The sequence below is a fragment of the Coturnix japonica genome, chromosome 2 (assembly GCF_054131305.1).
Source record: "Coturnix japonica strain WE chromosome 2, WE-NBRP24, whole genome shotgun sequence".
NCBI lineage: Eukaryota > Metazoa > Chordata > Aves > Galliformes > Phasianidae > Coturnix > Coturnix japonica.
Window position 1 is genome coordinate 63,597,627 of NC_140664.1, and position 21,787 is coordinate 63,619,413.

The window sequence follows — 21,787 nt, forward strand, 5'->3', positions numbered from 1 at the left end:
TGTCTTTTTGGAGTACTTGTGGATCCATGAAACAAATGACATATATTTCAGGATTTGCTAGCATAATTTTCAAGTTTTCTATTTAATAGTGCAGTATATAGGATTCTGAATTGATTCAGTTACTTCAATTAAGAAGAGGAATATTGCAAAAATCAATCTTTGAATTAAATAACTTTACAGTTGAGAAGTTTTGTGCCACACAGTACTTGAGTGAAATTCTTAATAATTTTATTCATAACCTTTTAGAGAGAGGCAAAATGAAACCGAGGTCATTTTGGTGTAATAAAGGGATTTTTTTTTCCTGCAGTATGGTGGTTAGACTTTATACCAGCTGATTAAAATACAGTCATTACTTATCTTCTGTGGGAAGACTTCCTAGAATTTCAGAAAAATATTATTGGATATAATAAAATTATAATGGCTATAAAATATGCTGCATACGGCGATGACACATTTTCTGGAAAGACTTCATGCTGCCGGGAACTGTGATATAGTGTTAACATATTTTAAAAGCAGTGCTGTAAAGTAAGGCACTGCAGTTTAATAAAGTGCCTGCTAAGCTCTCAGACAGGCTACAGCGATTTCCCATTCTGTTTACTAAGTTGTACTTTCGTTTTTTTTCCTATTGCAGTCTGATATATCTTCCTTGTTTTCCCTGTAATATTTGATTTTTAAATGCATTTCAGTGTTAATCATAAATCAGTTATGTTCAATAGAAGTGTCTGCTGAAATCAAGAAGAATAGAAAAAACATAGAGGTTGCAGATGTCAACTTTCAGAAATAGATTATTGGAATTTCCTTATGCATCTGTAGAAAACAGGCAGAATGAACATTTTGAATGCTTTAAACAAGTCTTTAGGTTTACAGCCATGTGCTGTACCAATGAATTTTATTCATTCATAGTAAGAATGATTGCCATTTGCCGGTTAGTGCTGCAATGTAGAGGGAACCTAGAATATTTGCCACTGGGCTGTCTGGAAATTCTAATTGCTACAAGTGTAAGAGCCAAGGGAGCTACTTAAGACATAAGGTAGCACTAGGCATGAAATCACAGCATTGCAGTGTTTTTCTGTACATGATATTTTTGGCCTGAGTTCTTGCTCAGACACCAGAGACTGCATCATGGTGGATATTCTGTGCCCTCAAAGGATATTTGTTATCTTCTGTGTGTGTATACATATACATAAATACACAGAAAGACACACATATATGTGACTTTTCATTTCATTTAGCTATGCTCAATCAACAAGAGAAAAAGAAAGAGAGATAGTAAAATAAAAATTCTTTTTCTTGGTAGATCTTTCATTTCCTGAAGGTGGTGGTTATAAGCTGAGAGGTTTTGTTTTCTTCTGGTAGATGATTGTTACTTATTAAGGGTTGTTCTATTGCAGTACAAAATTGATGCTGGCCAGGTTTCTGCATTTACCTAATGTTCTTCATGGGACTGTGTCAGGTCAGCTGATACGCTATTTGTGCACGTGCACACAACAGTGGAGATGGTGTGGCTGTGTCTGCTCGGGTCAGGTTGTGAATGGCAGGACATTTGGTGAGAGGTCTTCTGACTGGGTGCACAGACCCTTATGGTGCCTTGAACTGAGAGGAGAAGGAGGAGAGTATGGAACATGGGTGTTATGAGGAGTGGCCGAGGGAACTGGGATTGCTTAGTCTGGAGAAGAGGAGGCTCAGGCTTCATCACTCTCTACAGCTATCTGAAAGGTGGTTGTGGAGAGGTGGCGGTATGCTTATTATATAATATACCTATTATATAATAGGTAACTATTGTAACTAGTTGAGAGGTAATGGCTTCAAGATGTGCCAGGGGAGGTTCAGATTGGATATTAAGAAAAACACCTTCTCAGATAGTGGTGTGGATGCATTGGAGTTGGCTGCCCAGGAGGTGGTGGAGTCACTGTCTCTGGAGGTATTCAAGGAATGTGTAAATGTGGTGCTTAGGGACATGGCTTAGTGGGCAGTATTGTTAGTAGGTGAACAGTTGGACTGACTAGATGACCTTAATGATCTTTTCCAACCTTTATGATTCTGTAATTTGATATCACAATACCAGTAGGCGGGGAATATGAAAAGAAATCTCTCTAGCAACAGAATTGCATTCATAGATGAAGATTGAAATCAAAGGAATAAAATCAGTCCATCAAGTTGGAGTATTCCTATGAATTCTGTAGGTCAATGGAGAACATCATTGCTCAAACTAGCAGACTACCATCCATTGAACTAGTGAGAAATGTAGTTATATACTTGCTCCATCTGGTGCCTGACCAAATCTTAGCAGCACAATTTTGTACAGGTTAAAATCTGTTAACACTTATACACAGTGTAGTGCAAAAGTGGAGTAGTGTAGCTGCCTGAGTTGGAACACCTGTATTTCATCATGAGAGAAGAGGATAAATTCTGATTTCTCTCACTGATATGGCATGCTAGATTACAACAAAACTGGAGCAGTTTTCAGTAGCAATAGAAAAGCAAAACAGAACAAAGTGTCTTATCTACTGAAAAGAAACGTAATGCTTGAATTGCAAATTGTCTCAGCAGGGAGCATTGAGGTTCCTCATTGAGAAAGTAATAAGAATACTCTCCAAGGTGCCGTACTGGGACTTCCCAGCTTACAGTTAAATAGAAAAGTGCTATTGAAGAGGCTGGAGCACAGAGGAGAAATGTGCTGAAGAGGAAGTGTCAAGAGGAAGAGGAGACCGAATTCTGTGCCAGGCTGAGATCCCTTTCAGTGCATTTATATTGTTACTGCTGTGATGATTGCTTTCATGGACAACTTTTCAGTTCGCCTTGAGATGGCTAACTTCATTAAAGCCATCTACCTACCTGTGATAGAATGACATGGAACCCTGTCAGCTGAACTCGCCAAAACTCTAAATAAATTCATTTGGTTTACATTGAATCGAACTCTTGCTGCTATTAAATATCTGATCTTACTGATCTCTTGCTGTTGAGGTGTGTGTGATGTATGGAGGTGGGTGGCAGTCACTGCGTTACATCCTAGTAATGCTCTTTGGGCATGTGAGAATTTTAAAAAATCTTGTGAGTTTCATGAACAAATGTCAACCTAAGAAAGAGATTGCTGCCTTACATGTGTTGTGTGAACTATGCAAAGTACTCTAGAAACTAAATCCTGGAAGAACATACTGAGCTATGAGGACAAATGCCATAGGGTTGAATCCAGCCACAGATTTACAAGTTATCTAGTGCAAAATATTACGTTAAAATTTTCCAGGGAGCTGCTAAAAGTGTCAATGAAACTTTGGCCTTAGTTGGAATAACTACTTTGGACAACAGAAAATGAAGTCTTGTAGTCATGCTGCAAGTCTGCAAGGACAGAAAGAATGATTCTAGTGCGATCAGATTATCTTTAGAGAGGGAATTAATGGTTGTATGGTATTTTCTTTTTTACTACTGAAATAGTTCATGCTATTTGTTTATATGCCAGTATATCATGAGTATCTCCAAGAAGCTGTTGGAAAACAAGATGAAAAATTGCTGTGAATCAGAGAATGATTGGGCTGAAAAATGTATCTTTGCCTTTGTTTACTTATTTGTTTTTGGTAGACCAGTAGGGCAGATGACTTTGCAGTTGACTTAGTTGCTTAGGATTTTACAACACTGGGAGACAGATTTGTCAAGTTTCATGTTGTGCAGCTGTAGGAATTTTCACAACATGTAAGACTTGATTTTCCTGGCAGAATTTTTTTCATCATTAGCCCATAAATCTATCCCATAAATGATCTATCTAAACAAAGAGAGTCCTAAAGATTTTAGGGAAATACGTGCCTGACTTCACTGTAATAAGCCAGAGTGACCATTGTGTCTTTTTGAGAAAGCAACAGAGATGATGGGCTGGTATTTACATTTATTGCTTAAGTACAAATATTTCACTGATGCTATTAGTCAGAACAAAGTTTTGGCAGTTACACTCACTCTCGCTACTGTTCCACCACTGTTTTTAGTTAAATTATTTGTATTTTTATGTCATGTGAATATTTAAGATTATTTGAATACTAAATTTAAAAGTTCTCATCTTGTAATATTATATTTAGTACATTTATTCTCATAGTTTAATACTTATTGCATATAAGATAAAAAAAAAACAAAAAAAACCAAAAAAAAACAACCCCACCATTTGTAGTCATGTAATGAGATGGATTTTAGTTGTCTAGTTTGAAGAAACTGGGTCAGTACTTTAGATAAAATACACAGACAGCTCAACTGAAATGACTGAGCTATAAACTCTAGTAAAATCACATTTTGAACTGAGTTTTTAAAACATCCTTCATAACTTGCACCCAGACATTGAACAGTTGCACATCTTCTCCTACAAGCTTTACTGACTGTATTTGACTTGTTATTTTATGTTACTTTGACTACGGAATTGCATGATAATGACCATATTGATGTGATGAGTGCAGTTTAACTTTAGCTTTCTAATAAAGTTGTCCTTAATGTGCCTAGATAATTTCAGGAAATATTACATTATTCCAGCCCACAGAGATACTTAGTTACTACAACCATATGTAAACAATTCTTCTTAGTGAAGAAAATTGAAGCCATTTCTATTTGCGGTATCTAAGGACTCATTCAAACTTAGGTATGCACTTCATATTTTCTTGTGAATCATGATTAATATGAGTACACAACTGTATGGAGCGGCAGTCTGCAGAGTAACTTATCACAAAATGATGTAATGTAAGGTAAAGTTTTGTGATAGTTCCATTTATTTGATTATAGAAAGGAATATTCTTAGACATTTGGATTTGTACAAACAGTTCAAGAGCTTTGGGGTAAGAATTGTTGCCAACCAGCCACTGAGTCTTTTTATCGTTGTATTATACCTGACTTCTTATTATCTGTTACCTGCACAAGTGAGCAGAGAGACATCTTGATTTTGTTTTACAGAGTGTTTAAACATGCTATAAAAAACAAACAAATCTATAAATAGAATAGTTCTATTACAGTTTCTATTTGCTTTAGATACATACTTAAGTATAGCACTAATAACCACAGTAAACTTTCTACAGTAGCATGGTACAGGTTAACTTACTAGATGTTTGGATACTGATATTCATGGCAATAATAGCAGAAATATTTTCAAATTATGCAGCCAAGCATCTCAGTTGCAATGCTGTATTTTGTCCTTGAGCTAATGAAGAGTCAAGTCAGTACTTCAGTCACAAATGAATCTTGCTTAAAGTGCTGAAGTCTGTGACAGCTACAGATAAATGTAGCTGTCCTTTCGAGACAGCCTTATTAGAAGTCCACTTACTCATTTCCCTCTGACTGTAGTACTGTGAGACTATATCCTTGTTTTTCTGTACATACATTGTTATCTAAAATGGATTCCAGGAGTCTGCAGCTGGGCCCACCTAATACTTTAAAATTGCTAAGCTAATTGTTTCCACAAGAAAAGGTGCAAAGAAAATCCATGGGCTACAAAAAGTCTGTTTTTCTGGAGAAAGTTGAGGAGATTTATAGAAGTTTTCTTTTCCACAGAGTCTGTTTTTTTAAAGAGCAGTACAGCTTAAGAGATTAATGTGAGAATTCCTTCATTAAGTCAATACCAACTGAGTGCAATTTCTCATCCAGTAGGAACTTGTATATACATCATCTGTGAAATGTAGTGTTACACATAAGTAAGTAGTAAGTCTTACTTATATTCTAATATTTGTAGTTTTGACTATGAGGGCTGCTATGAAAGCAATGCCTCCTGTTTACTGTGTCTGCCCAGCATGTCAGGGGTGGATGTTAGTGGTATGCCAGTAGGGGCTGAACCTTCCCTCTGATATTCTGTTAAATTTTGTTGCTATGTGACAGATGGCAGCAGAGGGGCAGTCTGAACAAATAGTGTTTGACATGAAAGTGTGTATGAAGCAAAGTTGTGCAGTTGAATTTCTGCATGTGGAAAAAATGGTACCCACTGACATTCATTGACACTTGCAGACTTTCGTGGAAACCAAACAGTGGATGTGAGCACAGTGAGGCAGTGGGTGGTGTGTTTCAATAGTGGCAACAGTGACAGTGGTTTACATCCACTGTTGCAGATTTTTCTGAGCATGACATGCAGGCTTTTCTTCATCACTGAAAAAAATGCATAGCTAGTGCTAATGACTGTGTCAAAAAACAACTGTTTTTAGCCGAGAGTTTGCTCTGTGAAATAGTGTTATTGTGCTCTTTCTATCTATTTTAGTTTCCGTGGAAATAAATAGGAGGCATTATTTTCATGTCACCTTATATACATTTAGTCTTCAGATTTCAGCAATGTCTTTGATCTGGTTAAAAACATCTTGAAGTCTCTACTAAACTGTTACCTGTATGAGATGTGTATAATCAAAATATGAAGCCAGTCATTTCCAAGTTGATGTTCACATCTCCTATACTTTCTTGATAGTCTTTGAGAAACATAAAAACATCCAAGCTGTTGTGGTTTCTAATGAACTATTATTTAAAACGTAGATAATAAAAGGATGGAGAAGCATTATTCAAATGCCCACTTAGTATTCCCAGCCAAGAAGGATTTTGTGACTGCCAGGAATTTTTATTAAATTTGGGTCAATTGTTCATTGCCTTGGAAAACAGTGTTGGCCAGCATAAGAGAATGCAGATGCTTCTTGCTTCCGTCATCCATCTTCATATAAAAAGGTGATTGAAAAGATGTTCAATAGCAGAAAACAAAACTAAATACTCCACCTTAAGACTCCTCGCGCTTCTGAAAAGTTTTATTGAAAGTTTGAGGAAATCCTGGAAACTCACTGGGCTCTCCAAGGATTTGTTTGCCTGATACAGAAACTTGGGGTTGGAGTTGTATGGTTTATGTTATATGTGTCAGACTACACTATAAACATTGCTTCTACTCTTAAACTTTGAGTTTCACTGCCTTTCTCAGAATTTTGAAGTTAATACTAACATAGTGATTTCACATATCTTATGGGTATTAGTTAAATGCAGAATAAGCCTGTAAAATGGTTTTCCAGGTCTTTTTTTCCAGGTTACACAAAATGCCAAGACTCACTTTGTAGCTTGTCAACATTGGCTACCAGAGGCAGATTGGGTCTAGGTCTTTAGGAACTTTCGCTGGAAAAAAAAGGCATTGTGGATGAATTAGCGGTTATTTTCCAAAGTATCTTCATTTAGAAGTAATGTTGGTGTCTCATGCCCCTTTCTCCCCCTCTTGATTCCAAAAGGCAGCCATCCACATGATGAGATAATGGCTTAAATTTTCTTTAAAAAGGAAAAAAGTCTGTTTTTGAGATACAAGATTGCATGAAGTCACCTGAAACTGCTATTATCAGTTCTCACCCAGGGCTGACTTTGCAACCTCTTTTAAAATAAGAGCTTTGAATGGAAACACTGAATTTTCTAAAGAAATACTGGCATGTTGGAAATGGGGGAACACATTCCCACATGCTCTTTGATGGAGATTGTTACTGGAATTGCTAAGAGATTTTTTATGTCATTCCACGTAGATTATCAGTGCCATTATAGGCCACTTAGGATCATAGAATCACCAAGATCGAAGAAGACCTTTATGGTCATCTAGTCCAACTGTCCACCTACCACCAATGTTGCCCACTGACCCATGTACCTTAGTACAACATCTAAATATTTCTTTAATACCTCCAGGGACAGTGTCACCATCATCTCCCAGTGCAGTCCACTCCAGTGCATCACCACTCTTCCTAGTATCCAGCCTGAACCTCCCCTAGAACAACTTGAGGCCACTCTTTCCCATCCTTTCACTAGTTACCTGCGAGAAGAGCCTGACCACCACCTCTACACAACCTCCTTTCAGGTAGTTGTAGAGAGTGTCCTCTGAGCCTCCTCTTCTCCAGCCTAAACAATCCCAGTTCCCTCAGCTGCTCCTCATAAAACTTGTGCTCCAGTCCCCTCACTAGCTCTATTACCCTTCTCTGGACGTGCTCCAGGGCCTCAATGTTTTTCTTGTAGTGAGGGCCCAAAACTGAACACAGTACTCAAGATGTGGCCTTACCAGGGGTGTGAGGTATCACTGCCACCCTCCAGCAGCAGCAACAGTCTCCCTGCAGCCAGGGAACTAAACAGCTACGTTTCTGGGCAGGCATTCTGTCTGGGTGCCCATGTTCTTTTTGGCAAGAGCATTTTGCTGAGTGGAGGCCATGGCTAGATTGGTATTCTGGGAGGCAGCTGAAGGTTGAGCCAGACCCCTGCTGGGGAGAGGTAGACTTAATCTTCCCTGCTCAAAGTTGGAGCCTTGCTAGTGTTTTGTGATTCATCATGAAGGAATAGACGCTGGTACTAACACAGGTGATGCCAGAGCATATTGTCCTAGTTAAATAACTTGGTGATACAGAAATACTTTCAAAATTTATATCAACATTTCTTCCACAGTTCTTTTAAATGTTGATGAGGCAGGTCCACAGAGTGAACATATGCCTAATTCACAGATGATCACGTTCTGCTTTTAATAGAAAGGTCCTCTGGGGCCCCACATTTATCCCAGTGTGCTGTCAAAGCTCTCCTAGTTGATGGCTTCTCACAGACTCCTTGGTTATTGAATTGCAGGTTATCACCTACATGTATGAGATGCAATACATGTGACCATGTTGTCCTCAAGGCACAAATGTGTCCTGTATTTCAAACTTCACTGGAGAATTCTAAAGGAAGCAGTTTATGACTCAGTAAATTAGACTGCGGTTAATCCAGGTTCTCTTGACCCTTGTTGGTCATGGCCCACATTTGTTACAGTAACTATTAGAAGTACTAGGCTTTTATAACCAATGCGAGTTCACTGCAATCCAAGAAAAGAGGGTGAGAGTGATTGGATGGCTTTCTTAAAAAATATCAGCATATTTTGGGACAAAACATTTTATTTTAGGATGTATCACATTATATTCCACAAAATGCTCAAGCAGGAGCAGAACAGAACCTTCTTTATTAAAATCAACAGTTCCAGCAATGCAGTATTTATTGTATTTATTACTTATCGTGTGGAAGTCCAATTTTTGTCAGCCTTAGCAAATATTTATCAACCACCTCTAAGTACATTCTAACTCTAGGTCACTCTTGTGTTGTCACACTCCACAGAGCATTCTTGCATTTACTTGTTCACCTGTTCTGGGAGTTCCATTCCTGAGGCTGCCATATTCATCTTGGTAATTTAGTAATTAAGCTTACTACTAAGTTTCCAAAAGTAAGATACGAGGCTCAAATAAAGGGAATGAAAAACAATCTCAGTCTGGAATTTTGTAATAGCTACTGGAACATGAGACCAGAAAAACTCTGGACCTAAACAATACTAGTGCACTCTACCATACCTTGATTGTATGGATAAATCAATGCCTATGCTTTAGTGTTGGTAAGCTGTATACCAGTGTATAAGGCTTATCAAGTCTAGGTCTTCAATAACATGTGGTGTGTGCAAAATAGCTTATATTCACAAACACAGACTATGGTTATGTGTTATGAGTGGAAGTAAAAGATATTCCACAATGTTCAGCAGCACAGGATATGCTATCTGGAGTGATGTTACAACTAGGTCTGTTTCCTTTCCTGCCAACCTCGAGACAAATGTGCTGTGCCACTGACTGAGGACAAAATTGCTTTTATCTACAGTAGGTTATTTACAGCGCATGCTACTGCACAGAATGAGGTGAACCACCAAAGAAACCTTGTGTAAAATTATATTTCCTGAATAAGTGGAGTTAAAATTGTTGTGTCACCAGTTAGGCCAGATTGTTTAGTTTCTTTTTTAATATTTAATTTATATTTTCTATTTTGTAAGACAAAAAACAAACAAACAAAAAAACAAAAAAACAAAAAAAACCAAAAAAACAAAAAAAACAAAAAACAAAACACAACCCACCACTATTTAATCAACTCTGAACTCTTAATTTAATTGTCTTTAAAATAACTCCATAAAGGTTGCCCTTGCCTACGTGTTAATAAGGACTTTAATGTGTGATTTTATTTATTTTGGATCATAGATTGTAGTAATATCTATATCTGTCTTCATCAAGTCTGTTATCCTGAGCGCTGTGGACAGAGTGATGGACCATGGAGCATTGTGCAATAGCCTGTGTTATGTATCAGAATCCTGAAGACTATGTAAAAATGAAAAGTTAGGCTTGCTTTCCGGAAAGTATCTTTATCAGAATGTTGTAACTCAGTTCATTATTTGATCTCAGTTCATTATTTGATCAGTTGATCATTTGGTTATTTGAGTGATGGTGGGAAGAAGAGAAGATAAAGCAGAGGCAACTTCGTTTTTCAATGCACTGGGGCTGGTTACTATGGTTTGTATGACCAGGGAGTTGAACTGTTTGAAACATTGCCCCGGGAGCAGTTAAAGCTGCTTTTTTAGCTTAGTCTTTATTCATTATAGTTAGATCACCATAAGGAAAGGCTATTATTTTGTGGGGTCAGTAAGTTGTGACTGGGCTTACAGGTGCAAAGCTGCTAATACTGCTGTGGAGGGGATTGGTGTGTCCATCATGATCCATGGAGAAGAACTTGACTATCCATTTTGGCAGCTGGCCATATATATGAAATTAAGTGTAATATGAAATAGCATCCTACCTTTTGACGTGTTTGCTCCCTGAATCATTCACCACACAATTGCAGGAGCATGAAAGATGGTTCAAGAAGAAAGATGGGAACAAAGAAACTGTGACTGCCCAGGTTGCATTCCCTTACACTACCATGTGCCTTGCAACTGGAATGGCTGAAGTATATTCAGAACCCTTACAGGAGCACTGAGAAAAGAACCCAGAACAGTATTCAAATTTTATAAATTGTGTGCCTTGCTTTATTAAGTGGAACTGTAAAGTTACTCTCAGTACTGTTGCATAATGAGCCATTGCTGGAAAAACTAGTTTATTTTTATGCCACCATGGATGGTGGTTCCTGTATAATGGGAAGCCTCTTCATTCTTGTGTTCAGTGCAATGTGCCAGAACTCATTTATGTTCTTTCCTGGCAATTTTCTCACAGCTCTAAAATTGTGGACACAGGACCTAATCCAAAAATGTTGTTGAGCACATGCACTGCTGTGTCTATGTAGGCTCACTGAACTCACAAGGGAGAGCAGTAGGCAAAGTGAAAACACCCTCCGGTCTTTCTATATCAACTGCATTTGGTCCTTCTCGCTTTAAAGTTGGTTGTAAGCCTGAAAGAAATGTCATATTAGGACAGCTGCTTCTCCTATTCTCATTAGCATTTTGTTGATTTCATCAAATGGAGAATAGGTCAAGGCTCCATCATGAACATGAAGCTAAGCCAACATATAAATACCCTTGAGCAGCAGTTTTAACATTTTAGAATATTTATAGCCAACAGCTAAACTTTAGTATAATAAACTGTTCATGGGCTGTATTAGTTCATTTTCCCTAAAATACAGTTTTTATTCTGGCTGAATTCCAGACATCTGAGCATGGACTAGAAATCAATCTGGAGTGGTCTAAAATTAAATTACCATTTGTTCTTTTCCCTTTGTTAAAAGGATTTTTCAGAGAAGCTTTCTGATAGTCAAAGTAATGCAAAAAAAAAAAAAAAAAAAAGTCTATCATTATTTGATATTTATAATAACAACCTATATCACGCACTTCAGTGCACAGGCAAACTAGAAAACTTAACACTATTTATCCAAAACTGATTTGTTTTTCAGTAAGTGCATCCAGCTGTCTTTTGGTAACCCATAAGATCTATATTTCAGATTTGTTTTTTTTCTTTCTGTTGATAATCTTTCTTTTGGATTGATTCCCCTTCTGCTCCCAGTTTCTTCTTTCATTCTCTAATCTTGGAGTCCTGTTTTTCTTTCAGGAGATTAATAAATAATTTTCAGTGTTTGGCTTGTTCTGTTTGATAGAGATGCGGAATATATTTATAGTTATTTACAGTTATAAAGGCAGAGGTGATTGGGATTGCTGGATCTCCTGTCTGGATATCAGGGCCACCTTGCATATATGACTTTGTAGTCTGCAGTTCATTAGGTGATAGGGTGTTTCCAAATTTAAACGAACAATCATATGTAGCATTTAAGTTGCTGTGTTTCTCATAGAGAAGAGTCATTAAATTAAATGCAAGATTTAATTAATTTGGAGAATGATTAGAGGGTGTTTTTCCCAAACTGAATTTTGCCTTATCCACATTTACTACTTGTTTGTTTCTTCTTGCAAAATCAGATTCATTTCTACAAGACTTTAGGTGAACATGTGCCAAAGTCTGTTCCCTCCTGAACTGAGCAGCGCCTGTCAGTCACTAATGCCAGAAAGAGCAGTCATCTGCCAATTAGCATCTCTGAACTTGCTCCCAAAAGAACAAGTGAGCATTAATGTTGATACAGGTAGAAGTTTGCACACAGGCAGCCATGAATTGGGCAATATGGACATCAGCTGAAGCTGTTCTATAAGCATTCCTTGGGTTGGTGCATGAAGTTTATTTTTGTTATTTGCTCCCTACAGTCAGATTTTAGAGTGTCATTTACAAAATTACAGAACAGAAGCAATAACATTAGCTAATGCTATTGTTAACAAATAACCAAAATGTAGCCAATGAAGTGTGAAGTATATATGCTTCTGTCAGCCTAGAGAATTTGGCAGTGTGCTCAGACTTATTTCTGCAAACAAGTGAGAATATACTTGTGGAAAGGCAGACAAAAGTTAATTCAAGAAAATTATTAGAGGATAAATGTTCTCTAATTCTCCAAGCCTTCCACCTGAACTGCTATATTTCAAACACAGATTTTTATTCTTTTTGCCAGCACCTATTTGACCTCTGAATTATCTGCAGCTTCACTCCTGAACATTTTATTCCTCCATGCTTTTCCTATTGATTGGCCTGTGGTTCTGGGCGATACAACCATAACATGTTTCTTCTTTCTTTTTCTTCTTCTTTGTCTTTGTTTTTTCTTTTTAATTTAATTTTGAAGAGCAATACGAGTGCACGTATTTGTCATTTCTTCTTTGCCAGCTCTTGGAAGTACCCAGTTTCTGTGTCACAGTAGTGAACAGTGAAGGGGGCTTTCCTCTTGCATTCCTTTCCCTTAATCCTAAACTGTGAAATATTCAACTTACCCTCTGAAAGTGGGTGTTTTAAGAGTGCTCGTCATTGTCAGTTACCACTGAAAAACTGAGCTTGTTTGAAGTCTTGAGATGTACATTTGAGATCTGTGGGCTGATTTTACCACATATACATTATTGTCCGTGCAGAACCATGGTGGTGTGCTTTGTTCTAAAACAGAACAAAGAAAACCTCTGTTTTTACAGCAGACAGGATGGGTTTTAAAATCTGCTATGTCCATTAAGTAATACATGCTGCCTCCTTTTGCCATAAGTAACAGTTTCAAGGGAGACTGTTCTTGGCAGGCACTGCTTGAAGTGGAATTAGCAGGCTCATGATGAGAGAGATCCCGGGAGACCTGCTGTCTTTACAGGTATGTAAAGTACCCCACAACATTTTCTTCAGGAGCCTCTGGTTGGACAAGATATACTGCCATGTTTTGTGCATCATCAGAGAAAAAAAACTGCCTGCCATTCATTTCTGTTCCGTTTGCCCGGTGATACCTCACACCTCTTTCCACCTGCCATCCCAGCTGAAGCTGGAGGCAGTATTCTTAAAGTCCTTCCAGCATGAGGCAGTTTGTCTTGAAACTAAGCTAAACCTGAGAAGTTTATAAAAATTTTACATTGTTTTCCAAGGCAGATTTATGACCAATAGAAAAGGGAACATCTTGGTAACTGTTTCACCTTAACTAATGGAACAGGATAACATTGATACTGCAGCAATGATAAATTGCTTTGTCAGCTCTGTTGATGATGAGTGTCATAAAAACATTGGCACTGCCCAGGTAGTTGTGGTATTGGCTCAGCTCAGTGTTTCTCTTGTCCAGCTTTTGATGACAGTACCCTATTCAGTGCTTTTTAAAGTTAGACTAAGTGAGATCAGAATATCAGTCTTTTGTGTTGCCTTTACAGAAGCCCTTTATAAATGCTATCCTGCTGTTTAGCAGCGCTTTAGAATTAAATCTGAAAATTTACCTGTTAATACAGAGATAAAACATACCGAACACCTTATGGAGTTAATTCATACAGAGGCTAAATATTGATGCACTGTGAATGGATTTTCAGTAGCTTTGAATCTTGTCTAGGTTATAGCGTTTCTAATACTATATGGCACTATAGGCTGATGAAGGACTAATAGCATAATAAGGAAATATATATTATTTTTTCCCCTAGAAATTAAAATTATGAGTTTTAGGTTACAAAATCCTGACAGTGACTATCATTTTCAAGTGCCTGCTCCCCAACTCTCCTACCTAGCAATATATGGAAAGATACATTATAAGATACATTATGATGTTGGTATTCTGCTCCTTATTTCTACAATGCATTCTCAACTCATTGTGGGGCCTTTAGATGATGTATTAAAAATCATATATTTAATAGAAAGAGGAAAAATAGTGACTTGTTGACTGTTGCACGCTTAATGGAAGTAGAAGTTGCTGACTCTGGCAACACAATATCAGACACAGAAAGTTCAGTTTTGCTTACAAATATAACTGATCAGATTAATTCAAGAGAAAAGGGGTATGAGTAGGAAAGTGTGAGTGTTTTTGAGCTTTTGGAGGATCAGCAGAGCTCTGTCATATGGTAAAGTTGTGCATTTGGAACTCAAGTATTTGTTTAGCCAAGCATACAGCGTAATAATGAAAATGGTGCTAACCATATTCACGAGACACTTCTAATTTTCATTGTTATGTGGCTTGTATTACATGTCCTCCCACCTCCATCCCTGCAATTTGGCCGAGCTCACAACAGTGGAATGAGGCAAAGCTGCCAATATCTTACATTTCATTCATCAAACCTTTGAACAAAAATGTCTTATTAAATAATGAATATATTAAATCTGCTCTGGAATTAATTTCTGAGTTATTTTAGATGTAATTAATTATGTGAAGGTTTGTGCCTGTGTAGCTTTGAATTCCTTGTTGAGATCTGTATGAAATTTATTTAGGACTACTGATACTTAACTGGAATGCTTATCCATATAGTCAGCTTATTGACATAACAGAATTAGAAAGAAGCAAACTTTTGCTTTTTCCAAATGTCATCCCTACCAGATTCCTTGCATTTATAAAAGGGGAAGAATGGTCGACAAGTTTCTACTGGCTCCAGTGAATCCAAATGTCAGACTTCTGTTCCACTGACCTCAGTATTCACCAGCAAGAAAGCAGATGACATCTTTTCTTGGATTGATTTGATTGCCCTTGGTTGCTCTATGTTAACATAGTGGTATATATGTAATGTATGCAAGGCCATTGATACCACTGATAGGTATTATTTTTTAATAAAGTATTATTTGCATCAGGCATGAAGAGCTACATTTTGTCTGCTTCCCTCAAGCCCCTAACAAAGTATTTTAGCATTTGAAAAAGCAAGCATTTGCTTCAAGCTTTGTCACTCATTTCACCTCACCAGCCTCACCTTCTGGCTGGCTGTTGAAGAAAGCCAGTTTTTCTGAAGAACTAACTGAAGAACTGAGTATGATACCCATGTCTTCCCATGGATGGTTATCCAGTCCAACTCCTTTGCAATGAACAGGAACAACTGCAGCTAGATCAGGTTTCTCAGAGTGTGGTCCAGCCAGACCTTGAATGTCTGCAGGGATGGAACATCTACCACCTCCCTGGGCAACCTGTTCCAGTGCTTGACTACCATCACCGTAACAAACGTTTCCCCTGTTTCCTATCTAAATCTCCCCTCTTTTAGTTTGAAACAATTTCTTCTTGCCCCACCACCACAGACCCTGCTAAAGAATCTGTGCCCTTCTTCCTTATAGACCCCCCTCTAGATACTGAAAAGCTGCTCTCAGGTTTCCCCAGAGTCTTCTTTTCTCCAGGCTGATCAGCCACAATTCTCTCAGCCTGTTCTTACAGGGGAGGTGTTGGATCATTTCTGTGGCCCTCTGGAGACACTCTAACAAGTCTATGTCTCTCTGGTACCGAGGACTCCACATCTTGCATATGCTACTCCAGGTGAAGACTAGCACGGAGTTGAAGGGTAGGATCACTTCCCTTACTGATCATGCTTTTTTCAATGCAGACCAAGAAATCATTGACCTTCTGGGCTATGAGGGCACATCACTGGTTCTTATCCACCAGCACTCCCCAAGCCCTTTTCGGCAGAGCTGTTCTCTGTCCTTCTGTCCTCCAGCTTGAATTGATAGTAGGAGTTGCTGTGATCCAGGTGCAAGACTTTGCACTTCAGCTTTGTTGAACCTCATGCAGTTGTCTAGGCTCATTGCTTGAGCCTGATTAGGTCTCTCTGAATGGCATCCTCTCTCAGATGTGTCAAGTATACCACAACACCTAGTGTCTGTAAACTTGCTGAGGGTGTACTTGATCCTACAGTTGATGTCACTGATGAAGGTATTAAAGAGCATCCATCTCAGTACTAACCCCTTATGGACACCATTCATCACTGATGTCCATGCAGACAATGAGCTGTGGCAAATATTCTTTGAGTTTGATCTTGCAACCAGTTCCTTGTCCATTGAACAGAGCACCCATTAAATCCATATCTTTCCAATTTAGGGAGAAGGATGTTGTGGGGACCATATCAAAGGCCTTGCTGAAATCCAGGTAGATGACATCAGTGGCTCTTCTCTTGTCTGCTGATACACTTGCACCATCATAAAAGGCTACTAGGTTGGTCATGCAGGATGTGTCCTTGGTGCAGCCATGCTGATTATCCTATATCACCAGCCTCTCTTCCATGTGCCTTATCATAGCTTCCTGGGGGATCTGTTCTTTGACATTCCTTGGCACAGGGCTGAAGCTGACAGGCCAGTAGTTCCCTTGGTCATTCTTTCTACCCTTCTTAAAATTTGATACATTGCCTTTTCCCCAGTCACCAAGGGCTTCATCTAATCACACTCTAGTATTTCAAAGTGTTTTACTTCTGACTTTCTCTGATCTGGCCCAGTGAACTCCATTAGTGATTGAAGTACATTTTCCATTGTTGTTTCATCTAAAAGGAGTTTCATCTTTATTGTTTGAGATTGTTCCATGACATAGATCAAAGTATAGAAAGTTGGGATAATATCAAAAGCTCACTTCTCCAAATAAAGATTAATGTAGGTGCACGCAATCTATGTACATGATGTTGGCAATAGAATTGTTCTGTTTTGGAGTAAAGATTTCTGTAATTAGTTTCTTCTTATCCATATATTCATATTCTGGCAATGCTCTTTTTGCTTTAAATGGAATATATTCTTATAGAAAAAAATGCTTGCAGATGCAATTGTTTTCATCTAGAGTATTTGGTTTCCAGTTCTGTTTTTAACTGGATATTTCCTGTTGCAGATCATGAAAGTATGACGTTTATTTCTGTGCTCCCACATTCAAGTAAATTTACAGAGCATATTTTCATCTCAAATATCAGTATTTTTCTTAACTATAGCTTCAATAGGAGTGTTGTTGTCTGTATACGTTTTTTTCTCCTGTTGGAATAGGAAATGTTGCTACATTATGATATCTAAAGAAAACATTATTTTGTGCATCTATTAGTACATTTGTATCTATTACTTTGTACTGCTCCTCTGTTACAGGTGTATCAGATGGATTTTTTGTTTTCCATAGTTTTGGAGCAATTTGAGTTTGCAAAGATTTCATTACTCTCTGATAAAGTTTATGTTACTGTGTGAAGAGCTGGCAAAGTTTGTCTTTATCAGTGAAATCAAATGTAAGAGGTATTTCTAAATACCTGAAATGCAACTGCTATGTGATCTGTGATCAGCTTTTGCAAAACCAAAATTGCGTCTTTTTGCTAAAACTTATTTCTGGCTACCCTTTGTACTGGGTTAGTTTACCTCCTATTGTCCAATATGACTTCTCTCATACGAGACTATGAAACAAACATGGCAAAACTGGTCATCTTTTTGTTTTGTGGATGCCCAGTGCTGGTTGCTTGTTCAGATTAGGCTGGTCTCTGCAACAGATATGTTTATGTTTGTTCAGTGCATACGTCTGTGACAAAAGCAGAACAGAAATTAATGAGGTCAGACACTTGACCATCTTTTTAATGTATAGACCTGTGTACTTCACTGTAGGTAAGAAAAATGAGATGATTAAATTTGGGAATTGTTCTAGTATGGAAGTTTAGTCAAATGCAGTAAAGTCTTGAAAACCTCACGTGGATGTAGCGTTGAAGGTAACTTCTTATTTTGTTCCTTATGTGCAAAATCTTGTTACACTTCCCAACAAGGAAATTAACTTTTATTAAAATACTCAGCTGTTTGCTGTTTAAGAGAGTGGATTACTCAAATCCTAGAATGCTGCAGATAAGATGATGCATTTTTCCCCCTCAGGTTTGGATTATTCAAGGATTCTCATTAGGAAAAAAAATAAATCAATTTTATTCCCTCCAGGTGTTTTTTTTTGTTTTTTGTTTTTTTTCTTTTTCTGGGGATATTGTTTTTCTGAGCATCTCTAACTTAAATCTAACTTGATGCAATTTACATGGTGTCATTTACATGAAAGCTTTCCTTGCTTGAGCTTCATTCATTGGCTTTCGGAACCCTGATCTCTTTCTTTCTCTTGAAGCCTGAGAAGTGAGACTAGTGAAGTCTCTGTCTACCTGTTCATGTACAGCAATAATGTCTATTCACAAAGCAGACATCATCAGTTCAGGTAGGGAAGGAACTGACTGTGCCTACTGGTATCTGTGGCTGTTACATTGCCTCAAATTTCTCTGCTCTGCAATCCCATTTTTTTAGCTGAATTCTTTTCTGTAGTTTCTTCATGCTCGTGGATGTTTGGGAAGGTGAGTAACCATTTGAGAGGTTAGTCACCTGCCATTTGAATGACATCTACCTGGTTTTTCTTATGTTCATGAGTACTGAAGGTCAGTCTCAAACGCGTTCTTCCTCTGTCTTCTTCTCATTTCTGCCTCTTAGATTATTAACTGTTGTTTTCTCAGTCTGATTTAAATTTATTTATTTGGAGAAGGAAAAAGTACAGCTGTGTCTTATTAGGTTTATGCATCTAAAAACCACTCATTCAAACAATTTTTCTTTTCTCTAAACAGAAATTATCTTTGGAAAAAAAAATGCTTCTTTCAAGGCCTCTCTCCATGAGATGTTTGCCTGATAAGCAAAGCCTTTTCTGAAAAGAATGATGTCTCATCAGCATGAAGGCCGAATACCTTTTAACTCACTTTTCTCTTATCTGAAATGTTGTATCATTTTTCATTCTCTCATCCTGCAGGATCATGCACTTATGACAACAGCTTTTTGTATAAGGAGTGGTGCTACTCATAGACAGGTGGTTTGCAGAACTGTTCTTGTTCTAGTATTCCAGTAAATATTTATTCTTTGTGTATTCTTTACACGTGGAAGTGTTTTGAGACCAAGTCCTTGACTACCACTAGGGAGCTATTTTTACAATACATTTTTCTAACCATTTTAGATTTCAGTCTTCATAGCTGTTTTAATATTGTGTACCCTGAGTCTGTAGTTTGGTGTTATGTTTCAGTGAAGTATGTTTTTTTTTCTAAATCAAGGGTAAAATAAAAAATGGCAGGATGGCAAAGAAAAGTTCATTCAATTTAATTTTCCTTTAATTTTATGTGAAAAGCATGAACTGTGAGGTGGCCAATTGTGTTCTGCTCCGTCAATTTCAAAAAGATGTGTATATTTTCCTTATAAAATAATAGATCTTTTCTATACGTGTCCTCTTTACCATGTTCAATTATCTTTGTGAGTGCCGTGAAGGACTGAATTCATTCACAGGCTTAGCCTGGTCAGAAGTTCAAAAACCTATGTCAGAAGATCTGCAAAGGAAAAATAACTGGGTAGACTCCATAACTAGTGACCCTTCCTGTATAATTCCATAGATTTGACTTAACAGAAATTTGGGGTGGATGGTGTTGTTTTGGGGTTGGATTTTTTTGGCTCCTCCCCTACTTCACATTGGTTCTTCTCACTTTAAATTATTTTGTTTGTTTGTTTGCTTCAAATTTCTTTCTCCTTCTGGCCACAAAAATAATCTGTTGCTTCACAAGTCAAGGAGTTGCTTTTGAAAGAGGGACCATCTTATACCCGCTATTTAAGAGCGTGGATGTACGTTGGAACTCAGACAGCTAGCCACTTGGTTGCACCTCCTCTGTAGGAACATAGGTGAATAATGCCCTTAATTCGGTCTTCCAATTAACTTCAAAAGTAAAAATTCCATTAGATCGAAATAGTCAAGTTTGAAATTAAAATAAAAAATGTTGCTCATTTTTTTGCCCTTTAATATTTTTTCTAAAGCTTCATTTAATGTTGTTTACCAAGCTTTTATTGCTGTCTCCACTGGATTTAGCCTTGATAAAACATAATTTTATTAGTAGATTTCACTGACGTTATAGTTCTTGACATTTCCTATTTTGGATGATAATGCTGTATGAAAATGTCTCTGTGTGTGGCACATTTAACTGTGTTAAAAATTTTACTTTCCATTTGTATTCATGTATTTTTATTTTCTGTCGTACAGGTGGTGTGTTAAATGGAATAAATGGTTGCAGTGATATTTTCAGAGTCGCAGTCACTGTTTTACTGGTGTGTTTTATGCATGTTGGAAGTACGTCCTTTTGAAAAGAGAATAGCTTCTTGTCTTCAGTGTGCCTGATTCATAACCCATTATGTCCTGTACTAAACATAGCATTTCTCATCTACCCTGAGCTTGTTCCAGGAATGTGTTGTGTAACATCTGGCACTGGACAACCACAGGCCTGGTCCTGAGTGCCTGGAAATTATTTCAGCAGAAGCTGAGGTCTCCCAGAACCTCCCAGGCTGTGCTTGGTGCTGCCCACCATGGAGCCTATGCTGCCTGCCCATCTCATGTCAGGGCACTTTTGCACCAGCCAGGAGTGTGGTGCTAAGCCAAAATTTGCATTCTTACTGTTGTTTATGCATGTCTGTTGCTGTTGCTGGACCAAGCTGGAAAGCAGTTTTCTCTTGGGATACGGAAATGGGTTGCCAAAAACAAATTCTGTATCTTCAGCTTTCTCTTGGATTTACTTTCTCCCAATTGTCTTTCTCAATATTCTTCCTTTCTAACACTTTGTAGCAGATTATTATTCATCAGTCTGTATAATTGCCAATTGCTGGCTTGTATCACACAGGCAGTGCCATGAACAGTGAAATGGGATCTGCTGTTACAGATAAATATTAGTTGAGATACCACAGAGAATTTCTTATTGAGACAAGCTGTTGTCTTTCTTCTAGTCTCTCTCTCTTTTTCTTGTTCTTCCTTCCTTCCTTCCTTCCTTCCTTCCTTCCTTCCTTCCTTCCTTCCTTCCTTCCTTCCTTCCTTCCTTCCTTCCTTCCTTCCTTCCTTCCTTCCTTCCTTCCTTCCTTCCTTCCTTCCTTCCTTCCTTCCTTCCTTCCTTCCTTCCTTCCTTCCTTCCTTCCTTCCTTCCTTCCTTCCTTCCTTCCTTCCTTCCTTCCTTCCTTCCTTCCTTCCTTCCTTCCTTCCTTCCTTCCTTCCTTCCTTCCTTCCTTCCTTCCTTCCTTCCTTCCTTCCTTCCTTCCTTCCTTCCTTCCTTCCTTCCTTCCTTCCTTCCTTCCTTCCTTCCTTCCTTCCTTCCTCCCTTCCTCCCTCCCTTCCTCCCTCCCTTCCTCCCTCCCTTCCTCCCTCCCTTCCTCCCTCCCTCCTCCTCCCTTCCTCCCTCCCTTCCTCCCTCCCTTCCTCCCTCCCTTCCTCCCTCCCTTCCTCCCTTCCTTCCTCCCTTCCTCCCTTCCTTCCTCCTTCCTTC

General features: G+C 38.2%; 1 protein-coding gene across 21 annotated transcripts in view; it reads left to right on the top strand.

Annotated features, from left to right (window-relative positions):
• The window catches only part of BBS9 (Bardet-Biedl syndrome 9), a 257,151-nt gene that overhangs the window by 151,558 nt on the left and 83,806 nt on the right, over positions 1-21,787 (top strand). For 3 of the 21 annotated variants that reach the window (XM_085539994.1, XM_015855027.3, XM_085539993.1), the window contains one exon: positions 2,548-2,911. The exons of 14 other annotated variants lie outside the window; for them this stretch is intronic. In XM_085539994.1, coding sequence (XP_085396120.1) covers positions 2,548-2,573 — 26 coding nt within the window. In that variant the 3' untranslated portion in view covers positions 2,574-2,911. Of the gene's footprint in view, positions 1-2,547; positions 2,912-20,523; positions 20,715-21,787 lie in introns of those variants that run through there. 4 more of the 21 variants (XM_015855028.3, XM_085539995.1, XM_085540001.1 and 1 more) reach the window with 2 other exon arrangements.